Source organism: Cnephaeus nilssonii (assembly GCF_951640355.1).
Source record: "Cnephaeus nilssonii genome assembly, chromosome: 10".
Taxonomy (NCBI): domain Eukaryota; kingdom Metazoa; phylum Chordata; class Mammalia; order Chiroptera; family Vespertilionidae; genus Cnephaeus; species Cnephaeus nilssonii.
Genome location: NC_137081.1, coordinates 44,826,257 through 44,846,879, shown reverse-complemented (window position 1 = coordinate 44,846,879; position 20,623 = coordinate 44,826,257). Strand labels below are relative to the sequence as shown.

At 38.5% G+C, this 20,623-nt stretch overlaps 1 protein-coding gene across 11 annotated transcripts in view; it reads left to right on the top strand.

The window, feature by feature from the left end:
* Nucleotides 1-20,623, top strand: part of RAPGEF4 (Rap guanine nucleotide exchange factor 4) — a 269,856-nt gene that overhangs the window by 155,471 nt on the left and 93,762 nt on the right. The window contains exon 1 of one of the 11 annotated variants that reach the window (XM_079782133.1): nt 3,947-4,022. The exons of 9 other annotated variants lie outside the window; for them this stretch is intronic. In XM_079782133.1, the coding sequence (XP_079638259.1) occupies nt 4,005-4,022 (18 nt within the window). In that variant the 5' untranslated portion in view covers nt 3,947-4,004. Of the gene's footprint in view, nt 1-3,946; nt 4,023-20,623 lie in introns of those variants that run through there. One more of the 11 variants, XM_079782134.1, reaches the window with a different exon arrangement.

Sequence of the window (20,623 nt, the reverse complement as noted above, 5' to 3'; positions counted from 1 at the left end):
CATGTAAATAATCAATAATGATGTTGATTATATTAACTGGAATCTGGATTTAGACAACAACATGGAAGGGTTCCTGATGGAAGCATGTAGTGATTCACCGGCTGTGGTGCTCGGTGGCTCTCAGATGGGTCATCTTGCCATTGTGTTCCTTGACTGCTGTACCCAAGTGGCAATGCTACAGAATTGTCCCCCTGTTCTTTCCCTGCTTTCAGTCCTATGTCTACGGGCTAAGGCAAGGTCTTAATTAAATTCCGATGATTTGTGTTCCTTATCAGAGATCTGACAATAGCTTTCTTTAGATCTCCCTCTTTTTATAATCTTGGTTGTAAAGGGCTGGGTGGGAACTCTGGCCCACTGCTGTACCGCTACAGATTTGGGTTCAAGACCAAGCAGTGTTACTTCAAATTTCACACCAAAATTTTACGTGGCTTGTTCAGCAAAGGGTTTTAGTTCCTCCCTGTGAGGCCCCGTGCAAGCTGCTTGACTTCTCTAAACATCATTGCCTCATCTTCAAAACGTGGATGTTAGTCCTGACCACCCTAAAAGGCCATTAGGAATATTGAATGAGATAGTCTGTGGGAAGCATAGAGATATTACAGTAGAACTCAGTAAATGTTAGGACTATTATTATAATTATTTGTTTCCTAAGCTCCTCTCATTTTCTAGCTATCCTTCCTTCTCTGAAAATGTCCTAGCTTTTATAAAGTAACTCTCTTTTTGCCTTTATGGCTCTCCTTAAAATACCTTTCTTCCATGAGCCTTTCCATTGATCATTTGCTATTTAAAAAATAGCTTTAGACATAGACAACAGTATGGTGATGACTAGAGGGGAAGGGGGGTGGGGGAGGTAGGAGAGGTATGGGGGATAAATGGTGATGGAAGGAGACTTGACTTGGGGTGGTGAACACACAATACAACATACAGATGATGTGTTATAGAATTGTCCATCTGAAACCTGTATAATTTTATTAACCAGTGTCACCCCAATAAGTTGAATTTTTAAAAAATCTGTGTGTGTTGGGAAAAGCTCTAGACAACCAGGCTCCCGGGAGTGTAAAGCCGTAGCCTTCAGAGCCCAAAGTAACATACTAATTCTGCCACCATTTTGGACCCGGATGTCCCAAAGCACCCATAACAAAAAACACACAGGTCCTTCGCCAAATAAAGATGATAAAAGGGCCTGCTGCTTCCTCACCCAGGGACCTTCAGTGATGAGGAGAGCGTACAGAATGGCCAGACCCCAGGGAGTCTAAAATGTTCTAAGCTTCAAAAGGAAGCTCTGTCTCTCTGAGGCCCCAGGTGACCTTTCGTTGGGACCTCCCTGCAGTGGGAGGACAGGCACAAGGTTCTAAGCAGAAAGCCTACCAGTTGTCACCATGTAGCTCACTTTGGGACAAAATAGGGATTTGAAGTTTGCAGGAAGTTTGGTACAGTGATTTAGGGGCTGGCCAGGCGGTCTCCCCTGCGTTAGTTGTGGTGTCTGCTTAATTGCATTTGTTTGGGCCATTCTGTGTCAAATCCTCTGGCAAATGGACAAGCACACGTTTTCTCTCTCAGCAAATAGAGTGGATGTCCTGTCACCCTGTGCTCTTAGGAAACCTCTCCAGTGCCTTCGGTCAGAGTAAAGCAAATGAGATGAAAGACATTGGTGAGCAGAGTTGAAGCTCCTAGAAAGATAAAAAGAAGCTTAAGATCCTTAAAGTGGTGCTAATTGAAGTTTTTCCTTTGGAAGAGACAAGTTGTGTTGTGATGGTTTCTTTAATCCTTTACGTTCTTTAACTACATGCTGGGCAATATTATATTCCCTTTATGTTTCTAAATAGCAATAACATGCCTGTGACTGAAATAAAAGCACTTAGACTATTGTTTCAGTGTCCAAACAGAGTCTTTGTGGAAAGAATATATTCTCCTTTCCAGCTTCTACTCTCGATTTTGTTAATCACCATGTTTAACTTTTAATCAAGTATGTAGATGTCAGGAAGTGGTGTTTTTACCTGCCTTGCCAGCTCTATTTTCTTTCCAGACCCAGGCTTACCTCGCATAAAAAGAACTTTCTCTTCATAAATTGCACTTTCGTAGAAACAAATGGGCTGGCAGTTAACTTGCAAGAGTATTTCATTGACTACTTACTGTAATTGATAGGGATTTTTAACTTTAGGTACCACAGGATACTGGAACCTATAAAATAATTGATGAAAATATTACAAAAATGACCATTGACCCAATAAGGCAAGAAAGACTATTTTGGTAAGGGTGTAATTGTTTGTGGCTATTAGGTTTATAAAGAAATTCTTCTCTTTGATTTAAGTTGTATTTTTTTTCTGTCTTCTATATGTGCCATACCTGACTGACCATGTTTAACACAGAAGCTAAAAAAAAAAAAAAATCACAAATAAAAGAAAGCTTTATAGTTGAATATTACTGTTGTCCTTTGAAGGAATGAGCTTGCCTATAATTTCTTGCTACTTATGTAGATTTTGCTGCTTACTGTGCTATATATCCTTCTGAGAGACCACTGCTATGGAGTTTTGTAGTCTAAGAAGTTTACAGTTTTCTTCCTAAGTGTGCAAGAAGCTGGAAAATAGACTCAGGAAGAAATTACAAAATAATCCCATATCTTGACTTATAACATCTTAGTTTCCAAAAAGGTCATTTGAGATCTTCATTTTTAAGGCAGGTGTAGTATTGATAGTGTTGCTAGCAAGTTTCTTGCTAAGTGTGGAAGCATACTTTCCCAGCAAAGAACACTACCAATGCAGAGATCAAAGGTTTCCAAAGCGCTGGAAGAACTGACACTAGCTATTAATAATGAGCAAGTTTTGGGGAGGGGGGGTCTTATAAAACTATTCGTAGGTCTAATTTTAAAAAGATGACTTAAGTCCGGCCACAGTAGCTCAGTGGTTGAGCATCGACTTATGAGCCAGGAGGTCACGGTTTGATTCCTGGTCAGGGCACATGCCCAGGTTGTGGGCTGGATCCCCAGTGGGGGACATGCAGGAGGCAGCTGACCAATGATTCTCTCTCATCGCTGATATTTCTCTCTCTCCCTTTCCCTTCCTCTCTGAAATATATCAATAATAATAATAATAAAAAGATGACAAAGTTTGTCAAATGCTTTAAAATAGTGGGTCATTTATATGAAGAACAATTTTCAGAAATTATTATAAAGACAAGGTTTTAAATATCAGATAGGGAATAATCTACACAGTTTTTGAAAATTCTCATTGAGGAGAGAGTAATAATAAGCAAGTAACTATTAGGGTTAAAAGGTTAGGAATTTTAGGAGTTTTTAGGGACTATAATAACATTCATCTCTATTGTTGCTCTTTTTCAAGGTTAGAGAAAACAAATTGGAATATTTCCCACCAATTAAATGACAACATCTTATTTTGCCATTATAAACTGGCTATGGTTCTGGGCCAGATGAAGAAGAAAGGAAGGCATGGTTGCTGATACAAACTAAAGTGTAAAAAACGTAGATAATCCCATAAAACCCCTTTAGCACACCTATGGGAATCAAAACCAACAGTTTTCTATAGAAACAAAGGTTTTTAAAATCTTGCTTTAAAGCATGACTGGTCCATGTTCGGAGCTTATCCGAGTGTCGTGGCCAGAGTTTGAGGGCTAACCCAGCAGCCGTTCTCTCTGTTCCTGGGTGAGAATAGTTTCCCCAGTGCTGACCCCACCCTGAGACAACACACATGTCACGTGGGCTGAGGGTGCAAAGCTCCACACAGGAGAGCAAACCAACCAAATGCTGGGGCCTTAGAAAATCCTGAGCCTGCTCGTTTTGATTTTGAAGGGCAAATTGCTTATCGCCTGGTGAAGATTAGATCTAGGGTGTTGCTGACCCCGTTCTGCGTGATGTCTGGTGTGTAAACACGCATTTCTCCAGCTGGCGGAAGGAATGCGTCGCTCAGTGAGCCAGGACTTGCTTTGCCCAGCCTGGAGCACACCAGTGACGATGTTGAAGGTGCCGCGGACAGCTTCAGCTCTCTGAAGACATGTTTGTTTTTGTGTTTGTGAGTTATGCGTTTTACGGGGCAGAATGCCCTTGTGAATTTCTTTCTGCTTTTTATTCCATCTGTTCCTCTACTCTGTGTAAGAGCTGGCCGTGCTGTCTGCCTCCCTCTCTAGCTTCTGCAGTGGTTTATTGGTGGAATTTTTAAGGTAATGCGCAGGCAGCTGTCCTTCAGCTAAGTGGTAAATAGTAAGTGCAGGTAACACTCTAAAAATCTGACCTTGTGTTGTCAATTAGACCATGTGTTTGTTGCCTCTAAATGTTCTCAGCCGTGTTCATGGGACCTACTTGTCGTGAGTTTCCTTGGCAAAGGGGCACCTATTGGGGTATATTGGGGTGCTGCCTTGTTAGCATATTTTAGAATTGTGTTTATAATATTATGGATTGCATTTGGTGATTGTTTTAATGCTCCAGTTTTGGTTCTTCTACATTAAAAAAATTTTTTTAGGACATAGAACTTTTTTTTTTAAATCCTCACCTGAGGAGTGAGAATATTTTTTCCATTGATTTTTAGAGAGAGCAGAAGGGGAGAGAGAGAGAGAAATATCGATGTGAGAGAGACACATCAATTGGTTGCCTCCCACATGCCCCCAAATGGGAGTAGGGATTGAATTTACAATCCAGACATGTACCCTTAACCGGAATCAAACCTGAGACCCTCTGGTCTGCAGGCCTATGCTCTAATCACTGAGCCCGCCAGCCAGGACAGGAAAATGGAACCTTTAAATGTTGCTGCCAGGCTGATGGGTTTTTTGGATTGTCACTGATGGTTTTCTAGGGCTGCTTTGAATATATTCTCTCAATTGTTTCTGTAATCAGAATTTGCCTTGGCCAGATGTCCCAGAGAGGACCTGGGTAGCATTTAATAGTTAAGCACCATCATCAGAAAAAAAATGAGATTCCCACTCTCTCTAGCTAACAACTTCTCTGGCTCTCACTTTAAAACATAGCATGGCCTTCAGGTGAGCCTGCTCAGTAGCAGCTTGATGCTGAGAATTAGTTCCACTATCAGCGGGGACAAGGAACCTAATCTCATGTTGATAATAATGTGCTCCACTGCTGATTCCAAAGTTATGGGAGAGGGAATTGTTGTCCACAGAAATATTTCATCCTGTGCTGCAGGCAATTATGTTCATCACCAGTAACTTTGGGTTGCTAGTGTATTATCTCAACTGATTGTGGGGATAAAATGCATAGTATCTTTTATGTTTGATGAATTCGAAGCTTCATTGTTCTTGTTTTGAGAAATTGAAACCAAATTATTTGCAAAATATGTCTTATGTGTAGGAGAGATAAATGCAGTGTTCTCAGATTGGATAAATTAATCTAGTGATTGCATGTCATTTAGGATTTGAATTCTTTTCTAGTAACAATTCTGTGTCAGACCGACTCCCCTGAGTCCAGAGATATTAAAATATTCTATAGTCATTCTCTTTACCTTGAGGTAAAATTGCATTGAAGCGAGATAGGTGATAGATACACATATACATGCACATACACACATATACAGACACATACATATGTTTGATTGTATAGATATATATTTATCTATTTTCATTCTTAAAATTTTCCAAAACAAAATTTATAAAGCCACCTTTAGTAATATGATCTGGCGTTCTTATTGCCAGTTTTTATAAATGTTTAAGTTCTCTTCACTTTAACTTAGTTTTATTTTCTATTTTCCTTCAAAGGATGATTCAGAAATAGCCATAGAATATGCCATCTATTTGCTCAAAAACCTTTCATTTATTGCATGTGTATTGACCGATCCCAGGCCCATGTCAGGCTCCAAAAATAAAATACGGTTCCTTCAGGGAGTTGCAGTGAACAGTTGCAGATGGAGGCAGACATGTGAACACAAAAGTACCGTGAAGGGTCATGGGCATGTGTGGGCAGAGAGTGTGGCATAAGGTGTGGCCTTAGGAGCTCTCCGGGCTTGAGTTGAAGTCCAGCTCTGCTACTTACTACCCATGTGAAGGTAAACAAGTTAGTTAACCTCCTTAGTCCTCTGTTTCCTCATCTCCAGGACGATTAATGGGATGAAGCAAGCCAAGTGCTTAGCCAGTGCTGCAACCCACAGTACACTCTCAGGAGACACATGGGGCGGGGGTGGGAGTGGGGAGGAAGGGGTCTTCTTTTTTAAAATGGCCGATCTGGATGGCGGATGCCTTAGGAGCCTGTTGTTCACTCTGATACCAGCTCCTTTTCTGCTATAATTTGCTCAGTCCGTGCTCCCTTATTTCTGTTGTCCTCCTTTGTGTCCTTTCTTTTCCCTTCTCTTGAATGACTCACCCAGCAAAGATTTCCATTGAATCTTGCCCTCTTTTACCTTTTCCATTTGTCAAGGTCATTTTAAACTTCATTCCAATTCTTCTAAGTGCCAGCCACTCCCACCCACCCAGTTGGGAATCATTGTCAAATTTAATGAGAATGCTTTTGATTCCATAGTCAAGGCATTAATCAGCATCTTACATCTAGCAACATTCAGCAGATGACCTAACCTTATGGAACTTAATTTGTTTGTACTAATTTGTTTGTATACATGATAAAATTACCCCTTCCAGATATGAAGAAACACACACAACAACACTTAGGAAAACATGAGAATACTGGATAAAAAACAAGTATAAGTCGTTAAAGTCACTTTTGTCATGCTTTTCACTCACTTATAATTTGGGGGAAAAGGAAGACAATCATTTTCTTTCGATTTCAGGAGGCATTGGTATAACTGAGTTCAATGCTCATTCATTTTTATAGTCCCTGTCCCCAGAAATGCATCAGTTTTTGTTGCTGACACTTAATAGCCAGCAGCATTGAACAAGTCACTTACCTCCATAAGTTTCAGTTTCCTCATCAATAAAATGGTGATCCCTGAACTACTACAATAAAAGGATTGTTTGGGATATCAATGACAGTAAAGCATGGGGGAAATCCCAAAACTTGACACTGCTCTCAGAAAAAACAACACTATATATTAAGTTCCCTGGAGCTTAATGCTAAATAAGATCACACCCTTGTCTGTAGCCTCAGCCCAAGGACAGTGTTCTGGCCTGAAGGATCATGGAGGTTGGCCAGTGGGTTCTGGTTTCTATGGAGATTGGGGCTGGGAAGCTTTAAAAAGGTGCCCTTGCATCCGGTTAGGACTTGGTCCAGTTCTAAGTTCTGGAAACAACTTAGGATGCCAAATGGCAAGTCATTCATCTTAATGTCCTTATAAGTTGGCTCAGCCAGGAGAATGAAAAATTCCCAAATCACACCAAGTGCTTACTTGGTGCTGTAATAAGATAACCCGATCCCAAACAAAGTGAGGAAACCACACCCAAAGTTGACTACAAGGATGGACGAGGATAGAGAGGCAGAACAGGAACTCCAAGATAAGCTGGGGAAGGCGCCTGGATTGTGTGGGGCACAGCAGAGAATCATGGATGTTATCATAGCAGTCCACCCTGGGCCTTCTAGCTTTAGGGTATGTGAGGTTTTTTAATACTAGTATGTTTACCCAATCCTCTCAGTGTTAAAGCATTGCAATGTACACTGTCTAGTAAAGGAATTTGTAATATAAATGCAAAAGTGGCTCTATCATTCAACAAGGTATTCTTTTAAATGAAACAGATAATGGGCCCTCCCTCACCTACCCCCCAACCTCCTACTTCCCCAGCTTTATATTTTATGTTTTTTCTTCCTCTCTCTTTGGTGTGTGGTCTATTTAGAAAAACACTTGGGCTCCCTCTGGTGGCCATTCCAATATTTTTGCATGTCTAACCTGAAAGCCGAAGCTTTAGTTACCTGACACACAATTTTTGGATAAAAGTGGAAGTGTTAATAGTAAATGTTATTTTCCTTTGTAAGATGCCTGATAATTGGAAATATCCAAATTGGATAAAATATCCAATTCATTCATTCATTCATCTTCCATCTAATATGCTGTTGATACTTGGCTTTCCTAAATAAAGGGGTATTTAATCTCCAACTCCATAGAAAGATATTTAATTCCAATCCTGTAGGTTAAACAGATTTTCTCAAGCAGAGATTCTATTAACAACCAAGTTTTTATAGAATGCTTCCTGTGTATTAAATCAGAGTTAGGCATGGTGGGAAACAATTTGTTACTTACCATTTAAAAAATATATGAAAATGCTCTTTTTTAATGGTTGACAGTGTTGTATTATTTCTTTTTTATTCTTTAAATCAAATGAAAGTCCCATTCTATTTTCCCCAGAGGATTTTATCCTATTAAGTGATTATTTTTCTAGGCCAGATTACTTTTTAATTGTGTCAATGTATTAGTCAATATACAGGCTCAACTGCAATAACATAGACCTAAATATAAAAATCTCTTAAATTAGATAGAATATAATTTGCCTTCATGCTAATTGTCCAGATGTGAGTCCAGGGTTAATATGGCACCCCATGTAGTAATGTATTTTTATGATTAAAGTCTCTTCTTGATTACCTTATTCTTATGGTATACTTGCATGTATCAAAAATAAAAATAAAAGATATATAAATTTAAATCTTAGCATTTAAAAATGCTTATGACTGTAATTTCTATTAAATTTTTTCTTCTGGATTGAGTTATGACAGGCTATGAAAATAAAGTATGGTACCTTCAGGGAGTTCAGTGAGCAGATGGAGGCAGACATGTAAACACAAAAGTACCGTGAAGGGTCATGGGCACGGGTGGGCAGAGAGTGTGGCATGAGGTGTGGCAGTTAGCTGTAGTACACAGTTGTCAAAACAAAGTAAATATTTTATAGGTTTTTGTAAGTAATTAGTTAATGTTAAAGTAAATTATTATTGAAAATGCATCGCTGAGTAATTTGGGTGCTTTTTAAAAATGAATTTATCGATGCAACAGGGGTTTGACATTAATTCTATTCCCCTTTTTGGTTTTTAGATAAGTAAATACTGGGAAAGCCTGTTTACATAAGTAAGCAAATGGGAATGGAAATAGTCTTAAATAGCAAAGTCACTAAGTTCTTTGACACCTAGGCAGCTAGTGCGGTACTTCATGGAGAGGTAGAGGCGATGGTAGAGTCCCAGTGGAGATGATGGGAAGAGTTGCATTCTAGATGGATTTTGAAAATGGAGTTCATAGGATTTTCTGGTGGGTTAAATGTGAGGAGAGAGAGAAAGAAGGGAGTCACGGAGAACTTCAGCGTTTGGGGCCTGACCACATGGAAGGATGCAGCTGCCAACAGCTACGCAAGGGAAAGCTGAGGATAAAGTGAGTTTGGAGACCTAGTTTGGAGGTCATTGTACTAGACAGAATCCAGGAATGAGGTGTTATTAGACTTTTGTCTGTACGTCCTCCTCGGTCCTGTCAATAGTTAATGAGAATAAACATTTGTGAGAGTGATAATGAGGTTCGATGTTGGGTATTTGAGTAGTATGTGCCTGGGGCATGAATGAAATTAGAATGTGTCTGAAAGAAATAAAAATGAGACAACAATCAGCAAGAATTTTATTAGGTTTGTCACTTCTCTCTGTTATATTTTGTAATTTTTAAGAGAATTTATGTTTGTAATTAAACTCTATGTGTCACTGTCAATGTCACCTTCTGAATTAATAAAAGGTTGATGTATGGAATATTTTAAGAGCAAATAGGAAATGAATCAAGCTAACAAAGTGCTGCTTAATAGACATCCTCAGGGACCCAATTTAATGAATAGGTAGAGGGATATTATTTGTAACTTATCCCACAAATTATTTCTATATGACTCAGTGATTTTAAAGGGGATGGCCTGCTTGAAACAGTTTGTTTTCTTAATTAGTTTAATCATTCTCTATAGTTTCTAATACTACTAAATGGGATAATAACCCCTTTTTCTTAAATAAATTAATTTTTCTAACCTAGCCATTAATGTTCAATTAATAAAGTTTGAAGGAGTGAAGTAATTCCATAATAGAAGGGAAAATTATCATATTTTATTTAATTCTTTTTAAATCAACTAACATTTATTAAGGACCTATTATGTACCATGCAGGCACATACCTTGGCTCTAGAGATACAAAGTCCAATAAAACTAATTCAAAGAGCAAACAACCTAATAGCTTAAACAGCCCAGGAGAGAGATAGGTAAATGGATAATTATATCAGAATATGGTACTGAGAGAAATTAGACTCAAGTGCTGAAATACCTCACACATTGTAAGAGCCACATCACTTGAACGCAAAGGATTTCTGAAAAAAGAATGTTTCAGTTATCCACACACACCCCAGCATTCTCCCTCTTCACAAGAATGCAGTTATTGTATAACTTCAGACTATGTAGATTACAGGTGGCAGAAATGCATACCAAGCCACCACAAAAGCAAACAAGGGAGTAAGTTGGGGATCACAGCCCCAGTCCAGAGGAAGAACAGGTATGGAGCTGGCCTTCAGTTGACAGAAGCCAAGGGCTCTACTTATTTCTACTTCTCCCCAAGCCTGGAAACGTGGCCACCAACAGGTTCTAGTTCTTCCATGGCAGCTACAGTTAGAAAATCTTGAGGAAGAATACTGACGGGTCTCGTGTGGGTCATGTGGTCCCTTCACCCCCAACTCTGAGCCAGGGTGGGCTCAGCTCTGCAAATGGAGAGAAGGTCTGTGCCCAGAAAAATGGGGGCCAGGAAATAGTAGCTGTTTACTACGCTTCCCCAGTGAGGCACATTTGGCTGACTACCGAAAAGTCACCCCCTTCCTTTGGTGTACTCAGATAGCATCATAATGCAATCAATATCTCATTTGGGGTTAGTCTTCACCCCTTGTTTATCGAGATGTAGGACAGCAGCACTCATGAGAATAATGTTGACATCACATTTTGCAATAGCTTTGATTGCAGTATGCATTGTGCTTTAGAAATTCCATGCATTCTATTTCATCAGAATCACAATTTCCTTTTCACTGTCTTCTTAACATGTATGATGTGGAAATTAACAAGACTTGATCTTGTTAAGTCTGGGTTCTGAACCAGATAAGCAATTCTGTTTTTCCTAGATATAGGAATTCTTTTTTACCTATTTGATTTTAAGTCTGTAAACTCTATGAGCCAAATATACATTCAGATGAGTCATTGAAGCTTACATTGTGTGCCGAAAAGGAAATGTGTAAAGAGTGTAAAATGAAGTCTAGCAAGACAGTGGATTTTTTAAACAATGGCTATATTTTCCTGGTTATAAATATAGTAGAGCTTATATTGAATATTTGGAAACATAAAACTATTTTAAACAACTACCGTGTATGCCACCACCCAGAACTCTGTGTATTTTACATGTTTAATATTTAGAACCAAATTTAGTTTACAATATATATATTTTTCCCATAAGCTGATTTTTTCAATTATGTTTGAAAAAGACTATTTTATTATTTAATATTTTCTCAACCATTTGGAGAATGAATTTCCTCTGCATTAATTTTTTTTTAAAAAAACAGCAATATGGATCTTGTAAAAGTTAGTTTTCTCACCATCCCCTCCCCGTTTTCAGAATTACTTTTTATTACATTTCTGTTCTTCCTTCATTTTTGACATTCTGAGTTTTTCCCTGGTATTAGTCCCCTTATGTGCGAAAAACTTCCTTTAGAAATTCTTCTAAAACAGGTCTGCTGGCCGCCAATTTTCCTTTATCTGGGAATGTCTTTCTTTTCTCTTTTAACCTTCATTCCTAATGGATATTTTCTCTGGATAGAGAATTATGGGTTGAGAGTTTCAATCCTTCAGCATTTTTCATGAACCGATATTGGTACATTATCGATAAAGTCCATTGTTTATTCAGATTTCCTTTCTTTTTACCCAGTGTCCTTTTTCTGGTCCAGGAGGGAGAGCACTTTACATCTTGTGGCCGTCACCTTAGGCTCTTGTAGGTTTCTCAGACTTTCCTCACTGATGCCTGACAGATTTGAGGGATAACAATCAGGTATTTAGGAGGATGTCCCTCATTTGTGATTTGGCTGATTTTTTTTTTTTCATTAGACTCAGATTATGGGTTTTGGGGGGAAAACCCACAGAGGTAATGCACCATTTTCATCACATCATATCAAGAATACATATTATCAATACAACGTAGCATTGTTGATGTTGACCTTGATGACCTGGTTAAGGTCGTATTTGCCAGGTTTTCCCACTGTGAAGTCCCTCTCCCCCATGGCTCTTTCCATGCTAAACTCTGGAAGGAAGTCATGCACTGTGGACACTTTTGTGTTATGCTCCACCTCCTTGATAGTGAATCTACATAAATTATTTAGAATCCTTCTACATGAGAGATTTGTCTCTTCTCTCACATTTATTTATTCAGTCATTTATATCAGGGTGGACTCACGCACTTTTGATTTATACTTTGGGTTGTAATCCAATACTACTGTATTTATTTTGTTGCTCAAATTGTTCCATCTTTGGCCATTGGGCGCCCTTTCAGTTGGCTCCTGTGTTCTTTGGCATACTCCCATTGTTGTATTTTGGACATGTTCTTCCTTTCTGAGACAACCAGATGTGTGTATATTCTCTGTCCCCGTCTTAGCCACAGCCATTTTGCCAAGAGTCTTCGGTTTCTTTAATTGAAGAATGGTATTAGAAACTAAGATCCAGGTGGCAGGTGTGCTTGTTTCTATTGGGATGTTCTTGCTTCTAAGCCCTTTCACCGGGGAGAGCAAGGAAATACATACTGTTTAAGGGGACATCTTGGCTAGAATAATTTATGTGGTGATGGATTAGAGTTAGAAAAATCAGTATGAACTAAATATAGATACAGATGGGTATATAAACAAATATGTACAGGTACAGTATACTAACTTGAGCATATATACGTACCTGTACATATTTGTTTATACACCCATCTGTATCTATAGTTAGTTCATACTGATTTTTCTAACTCTATTCCATCAGCACATAAATTTTTCTAGCCAAGATGTCCCCTTAAACAGTAGTCTCCCCCACTGTTTCAGTTTCTGTGGTCTCAGTTACCCTCAGTCAACAGAAGTCCGAAAATAGTAAATGGAAATTTCTGGAAATAAACACTTCCTGAGTTTTAAATTATGCATCATTCTGAGTAGTGTGATAAAATCTTGCTCTATTCCACTCTGTCCCTCCCAGGATGTGAATCCTCCCTTTGTCCAGCGTATCCACACTGTATATACTCCCCGCCCATTAGTCACCTAGTAGCCCTCTCAGTTATCAGATGGACTGTCCCTTATCACAGTGCCTGTGTTAAGTAACCCGTATTTTACTTAATAATGCCACATTCTGCCCTGGCCGGTTTTGCTCAGTGGATAGAGGATCAGCCTGGGAACTGAGGGGTCCCAGGTTTGATTCTGGTCAAGGGCACATGCCCGGGTTGTGGGCTCGATCCCCAGTGGGGGGCTTGCAGGAGGCAGCCGATCAATTATTCTCTCTCATCATTGATGTTTCTATCTCTCTCTCCCTTTTCCTTCCTCTCTGAAATTAATAAAAATATATTTTAAAAAATAATGCCACATTCACTTAACCTTTATTGTAGTATATTGTTAAAATTGTTCTATTTTATTATTAGTTACTGGAGGCCCGTTGCACGAAGATTCGTGCAATAGGCCTTCCTTCCCCTGGCTGCCGGCACCGGTTTTCCTCCAGCACCCGGGACCCAGCCTTTGCTCTGGCCGCTGCCTTTCATCTGTAACTTTAAACATGAGTTGTAGAGTTTCCACAACATGTAACATGAAATGTGTGTCACTTATTTTGAATTTAATACATTACCTAAAAGTATTTGTGAGAATTTCTGAGGCTTTGATGGATTCAACTTATATCTTCAGAAACCTATATGTGCCTGTAGAAAACGGCTTTTCACTTTCTCGAGAGTCAAATCATTGGGCTTCTTAAGCATAATAGCTGAGAAGCATGTGATTGTATTGTATTTACAATGGAATATATGAATAAATAAAATACATTGATGTTTTGTTAATATTTATTATGATCTACTTGAAAAAGTTATGTTTGCCAGGTATAGCAACTATTTAAATGAAATAGCTGTAAACATTTAATTAGATACCAACTTTAATACTCTTTTTGTTTTAATTTTTCATGTATTTGTATTCCTTTGAGGGCGTTATTAGTGTTTAAGCAGTAGATACTTGACATTTGCAATCAGTATTCTACATTTTTCCCAGGATTACTAAATGAATGAATATGTTAAAAATGCCAGGCAGTCACCGAGGCTCACTCTCTCTCCACGGGTTCTACTCCTGAATGCCACCCTCTGTGGAGGTTGGTGGTGGCAAGGATTTTGCACACACACAGACTGCTGCCCGCTGGGCCGTGTGTCAGGATCACATATGACTGGGTGCCATTCAGATGCTAAGTTTCAAAATCCCAAGCTCTCCTTTTTTCTATGTATAATGGAGGGTTAGTAAATACTTTCTTTTTTTTTTTTTTATAAGGAGATTAAGTAAATTTCTCGTTCTAACATAGGTTTTTTTTCTTTTAACTTTTCATTAAAGCTTAGCATATGCACGTAAAAATGTACACTTGTCGTTTAGGTAAATACATTCTCACAAACACAGGCATGTAAACTGCACCCAAATAAAAAAACAGAACATCACCACCACCCCAGAAAGAAACTTGTGTTTTCTTCTAGCCACCCCCAACTAAGGTTAATCTGTTTTTATACTTTAGATAAATGAAATCACGTGGCACATACTGTCTACCCAGCTTCTTTCATTAAATATTATATTTGTGAAGTTTATCTCATTCTTTTATGGAAATATAGCATAATATATTGTCCATTCTGTTGTTGATGGGCCATTATGAATAGTTGTGTTCGGAGCATTCTAGTACATGTCTTTTGGTGAATATATGCACATATTTCTGTTGGGCTTTTATATAGTGGGTTTGTTCTGTAGTTAGGAATACACATGTTCATATGTAGGATCTGTGTATGGACTTCTATAAATTTCAATTAACCCCTGAAATTATAAGCAGAATTTTGGATATACATATGTATATGCATCTTGAGGGTGCCATCACTTGTATGAATTCTCAAAACTGCCCCCCAAAAATTCAGAAATACTTAGCAAAACAGTGAAAACTCAAACTTACCTTGTGTCTATCATGAGAAAATAAGAGAAAGTCAAGATGATGGAGAGAGATGGTTTCACACCTCTGAGACCATCTGTTTTTAAGAACTTCGTTGATCTAAAGGAAATGCAAGTGTCAGCTTAAGTTAATGTTTCTCCCTTTCAACCTTAAAACACCATATTACAGATATGAACTGAAGAGAAATTTATCTCTAGGAAGGAAGACACAAAAGTAAAGTAGTCCATAAATTATTTGCCAACATCCAATAAACTGAGTCTTTCCATATCTAACCATAAAGAGCAAAACTGAAATTTCAGAAATGAGAGGAGGAAAAATTCTTTCCATTCTTTTTATACCACGGCCAGGTAAAAACCTCCCCAGAGATTTCTCCATGTACTAGTCAAGTAAATATTTAATGAATAATCCCTGGGTACAAAGCACCACGGGGATTCCGAGATAACAAGAACACAATTTTTTTAATTTTTATTTTAAGGAGCTCATGTTGTACTTAGAGAAACAGGTAAACAGCTGTGACACGAGCAGTGAAATATTTGCAGTAATGGAAATTCAGGAAATGCAGAAAGACTGGAAGTTCAGCTCAGGACACAATTGATGTATGTAGAAAACATTCTATAGCTCCCTCAGAATAAGAAATTCAGGACTGATGGACCCAGAGATGTGAAACTATCTCTCTCCATCATCTTGACTTTCTCTTATTTTCTCATGATAGATGCAAGGTAAGTTATGAGTTTTCACTGTTTTGCCTTTACCTGATCACTAATCTCCCCAAATGGTTCTTTAAATTGTTTCATCTGATGCATTAATTATGAATCTTTAAAGCACCAAGGATGAGAAAAATCATTTGTCGTGGGCTGATTTAAAAAAAAAATATATATATATATATATATATATATATATATATATATATATATATATTCTTATTAATTTCAGAGAGGATGGGAGGAGAGAGAGATAGAAACATCAATGATGAGAATCATTGATTGGCTGCCTCCTGCATGTCCCCAACTGGGTATCGAGCCGAAACCTGGGCATGTGCTCTGGCATATTCTCTGACTGGAAAATAGAACTGTGACCTCCTGGTTCAGAGGTCAACACTCAACCACTGACCCACACTGGCCAGGCTATGGGCTGATTTTTTTTAAAGGAGTTTCTATAGTTTCTCAGATTGTGTGAGAGGGTGTGTTCCTAATTGGGCCAATCTTGTTTTAAGTATTTTGTAGCCCAAATCCAGCATTGTAACCCAAATTTAGCATCATTTACCAGAATAATCCCCTTTGAATTCTAAATTAACTTTAGCACATTACAGAGGGTATTCTTAAATGTCCATAGAATAAGTTTATATTTATATATTTTTTATTCAAACTAGAATTACAGAACATGGCAACTCATATTACATGTTTTTATTTACAGTATATTTTTACAAATGTGTTGTTATGTTACCTAATTTTACATCCAGGTCTGTGATTCATTTTGAATTATTGTTTGTGAATGGTGTAAGGTCTGTGTCCAGGCTCATTTTTTTGAATGTGGATATATCTAGTTGTTCCAGTGCCAATTGTTGAAAAGATTGTCTTTTCTCCATTCCATTGTCATTGCTCCTTTGTCAAAGATCAATTTGTGTGGGTCGTTTATGTAGGTCTATTTCTGGGCTCTCTATTATGTTTCCATTTGTCTGTTTTTCTGCCAACACCACACTGTCTTGATTACTGTAGCTTTATAGTAAGTCTTGAAGTGGAATAACATCAGTCCCCCAACTTCATTCTTCTCCTTCAATATTGTGTTAATTCTGGGCCTTTTGCCTCGTTATATGAATTTTAGAATCAGTTCGTTAATATCTATAAAATAACTTGCTAGGTCCAGTTTCTAACTTCTAGCTTTGTTGGAATAGAATCCCTGAAAAGACTGGGCTGGTGGTTCCAGCACTTGATACAGGGATGTGGTCTGCCTTCTTCCACTCCCACCCTTTCTGCCCTTCCTTCTCTGTTGCTGGTCCATTGGGGAAGGAGAGGGACGGAAGACATTTCTTTTTTAGAGTTCTTGTCTCTGTGCTTATTTTACCCAATATGTTCTTGCATATTGTCTACTTTTTCATTAGTATTATTAATAGACTATGGTTCCATAATTAACATATTAATCATAGTTCACTTAAATTTTCTGTCTGACAATCCCAAACTCTCTGTCATATCTGAGTCTGGCTCTGATATTTATTTAGTCTCTTCAGAGTTTGCTTTTCCTTGCCTTTAGCATGCCTTGTAATTTTTGGTTACAAGCCTGACATGATGTTTTTGAATAAGAGGAATGGAAAGTAGACCTTTAGTGTGAGTTTTTTTTGTTAATCTGGCTAGGGTTTGAGCTGAGTTTAATGTTTGTTATAGTCATAGATGCTAGAGGCTTCTAGTGTCCTTGGTTTTGTCTCCTGGGTTTAGTTTGGGCTTCCCTAAGAACTCCTCCTTAGATAAAGTCTACATTTTTTTCTGTCAATTTTATTTTGTATTGGTTTCAGGTGTATAGCTTACTGGTTAGACAATTATATACTTTACATAGTGTTCCCCTTAAGATTTCCAGTATCCCAACTGGCACCATACATAGTTATTGCAATATTATTGACTATATTCCCTCTGCTTTACTTATATCCCCATGATTACTTTGTAGCTTAGAGTCTGTATCTTGCAGCTCTTTCAGTTGTAATCCATGACTTTTCTACTGGCATGGTTGGGGCAAGGAGGGGAAAGGAAGTGTCTTAAATATTGACACTAAATTTCAGTCATTCACAATTATTTCTTAGCTTCTTTTTCTCTTTTAGTTGAGACAGGAAGGCTGGAGGGGACTAGAGTCAAAGAAATGCCTTCCCCCATGGGGGATAAGAATCTAGTAGAGTCTTTTCCCTTTGTTACAGAGAACACTCTGGTTGTATTTCACAATGCTTCCCCCTCCCCAACCCTACACCCCCACTCCCCCCTACCACAGACCCATAAGATCTTTTTTGGCTCTTCATCAAGAAAGCCTGATGGAGTTCTAGGAGGTATGGGAATCCACCTAAGACTATCCTCCAGAAGTTTCTTACTCTCAAGCTACTCCACATTCAGTCTCTAGCAGTTCTTCAAAATTACCACTGTTAAAAGGTAAACTGAGGCATATTAAACATTTTAAGTTTATTTGAGCAAAAGTTGATTTGGATCAGACCCCAACCAGAAGTGGTTAGGAGTACTCTACCAACAGGTGCTCAGGGAGGTACTTTTATAGAGAAAAGGTGGAAGCAAAGCAAGGAAATTACCTGGCTGTAGCTTTAAGCCTAGTTGGCTGTGTGTGATTGGTTGTACTTAGGTTTTAATTTCATAACCTTGAGGCATTTATAGGCTTAGACTTTGGCTGCTTACATAAGCTGCCTTGGCCTTACAGCCACATCAGTCTAATGAGTTCCTTGTTTAATTAATTTAACCCCATTTAAGTGTTCCTACCAGTCTGTGGTTTCTGTTCCAGGTAGCCAGATCTCAGTTGTTAACTCTCAGGATTCCCTTGACTCTCCACATTTTGGGGTGGCAGTTTCCTCTGGCCCGAGAGAAGTCATTATTTTCACATTTTTTAGCTTTTTCATGTTGTAAGGATGGGAGTAACAACTTCTAATGTCTATATATGTGGAAGCTGAAATTGGAAATCTATATGCCAATTTTGAACTAGGAAAGACTTACAAAATAAAAAAGCTGCAGATAGAAGCCAAAGAAGTCTGTAGATGATTTTTCCATTATTTAATAAATGGAAAAACAAAGTTTTTTCACAGTGATGGAATCTGTCTATGAGTCTGACTTGGTCATTCCTTTAATTTCATCTGGTTAACGAGAGAGTGATGACATTGATGATCATGAATTACAAGACTGAGGCATACTTTTCTAAGACCTTAGTTGTATTATTCCAAAATGTCAAAACAAGGGAATGTAATTTCTAAAAGTTATATTTTTCATTAAATAATTGAATGTTATTCTCCCCACTTCCTAGAGATTTTCTCACCTGAAATAAGAAAGAGAAAATTTGAAATCGGAATGTGGTTGCTTTTATTTGACTTAGATTGCCTCACTAATTATTTAGCCCTTAGAAGTTTCACTTTCCCAGCAAGATCAAGAACTCATTTAGACGGAGCACTTTATCAAAGTCTTCTACTTTAGCCTAGCACATTGCTTTGCACACAATAGGCCTTCATTAAATATTTGAATTAAGTAGGATGCGGACTTATATGACTTTTTATTGCACTGGGTTACCAGAGTTCTGCCATGAGCTTTGTGTCCCAATCTAGCTTGTTATTCTAATCACTTGGCTTAAAATGTTGTGCATTGCAAAAGGCTTCTGTGAGCAAGTACTTGAGTAAAAAGAATTACCTGCTTTCAAAAGGACCTGCATATGGTTTTCACGAAACCTATTTCCTCATTATAATCTACTGGGGAATTATTGTGCATCTTGTAATGGAGGCTAAATTCATATTTTTCACCACCTGATTAGTATTTCTGAATTGGCTCTGGTGCCAAAAGGAATATTTTCCCTTACTGTTTCTCCTTTTCAGTAGTAACAGAAACATAATAAAAAGCAGTAGAATGCATCTGCTCTCCAGAAACAAACAAAAATCAATTACGGTCAATCCTGAGGGAAGTCTTCAGTGGAGAAAGCCAAGAAAAGCAGAGAGCTGAATACCTCTGCCTTTATCTGTTCTCTCTGCCTAGCTTTTTAGGATGAGATTTTCATAGCCCAATTTGGATTCATTCATGCCTAGGTAAGAAGGGAGAATTTTTATTTTCAACACATGATTGATGTGTTGAAATGTATGAAATTTAATTGGGGAAGAGTCCATTTCTTTTTAGGACCCATTTGTAATACGTATTTTCTGGCTGTAGGTCAGAACATAGAGCCACCCTAGGAAACAAACCAAAGAGGCATTAATGAAGGCTCACTCTGTGCTCGCTCCCTCTCCACCTTCCCTATCTGTAGCCCAACACAGGGAGTGCCTGGGGGACATGGAATTGTGAGTGTTAGAGGGCTGAGAGCATCATAGGAACATTTTGATGGGATTGTGGAAGGCAGTGAATACCGCATTTACCTGCACCGCCATCTTGACCCTCCTTCCCCTACTGCTGGAAATTTGTAAGATCAAGTCTGCCAAGTGGCAACCTAGAAGGGCTTAAATGCTCTTTTCTCAATGGATTTGAGTCAGACAGAACACAAATTCTTCCAAAGGGTGAGCAAAGTCATCTCTAGAAGAAGAGAGCAGGTGGGCTGGGGTCATGGTCCCTGGGATTCACCTCCCAGTTATTAGCAGGAAGCTCAGTCCCTATGTGCCTCTGCCCTTAGTTTTCTCAATAAGAAACGAGAGTAGTAGTAAAATAAGGAGATGACACGTAGAAGGGCACATGGGCAGCCCAGATGAAGAAAGGGGCCTGCCACGGGGGAATGTCAGGTCTTGCCTTGAGGGCTGCTTTCCTTGTCTTCATTCTCATTAATATCACCAAGGCTGCTTCCTTCGCTGTCTCCTTTAACCTAATCATTTATAAAATGAAACTCTTTTCCCTCCTCCTCT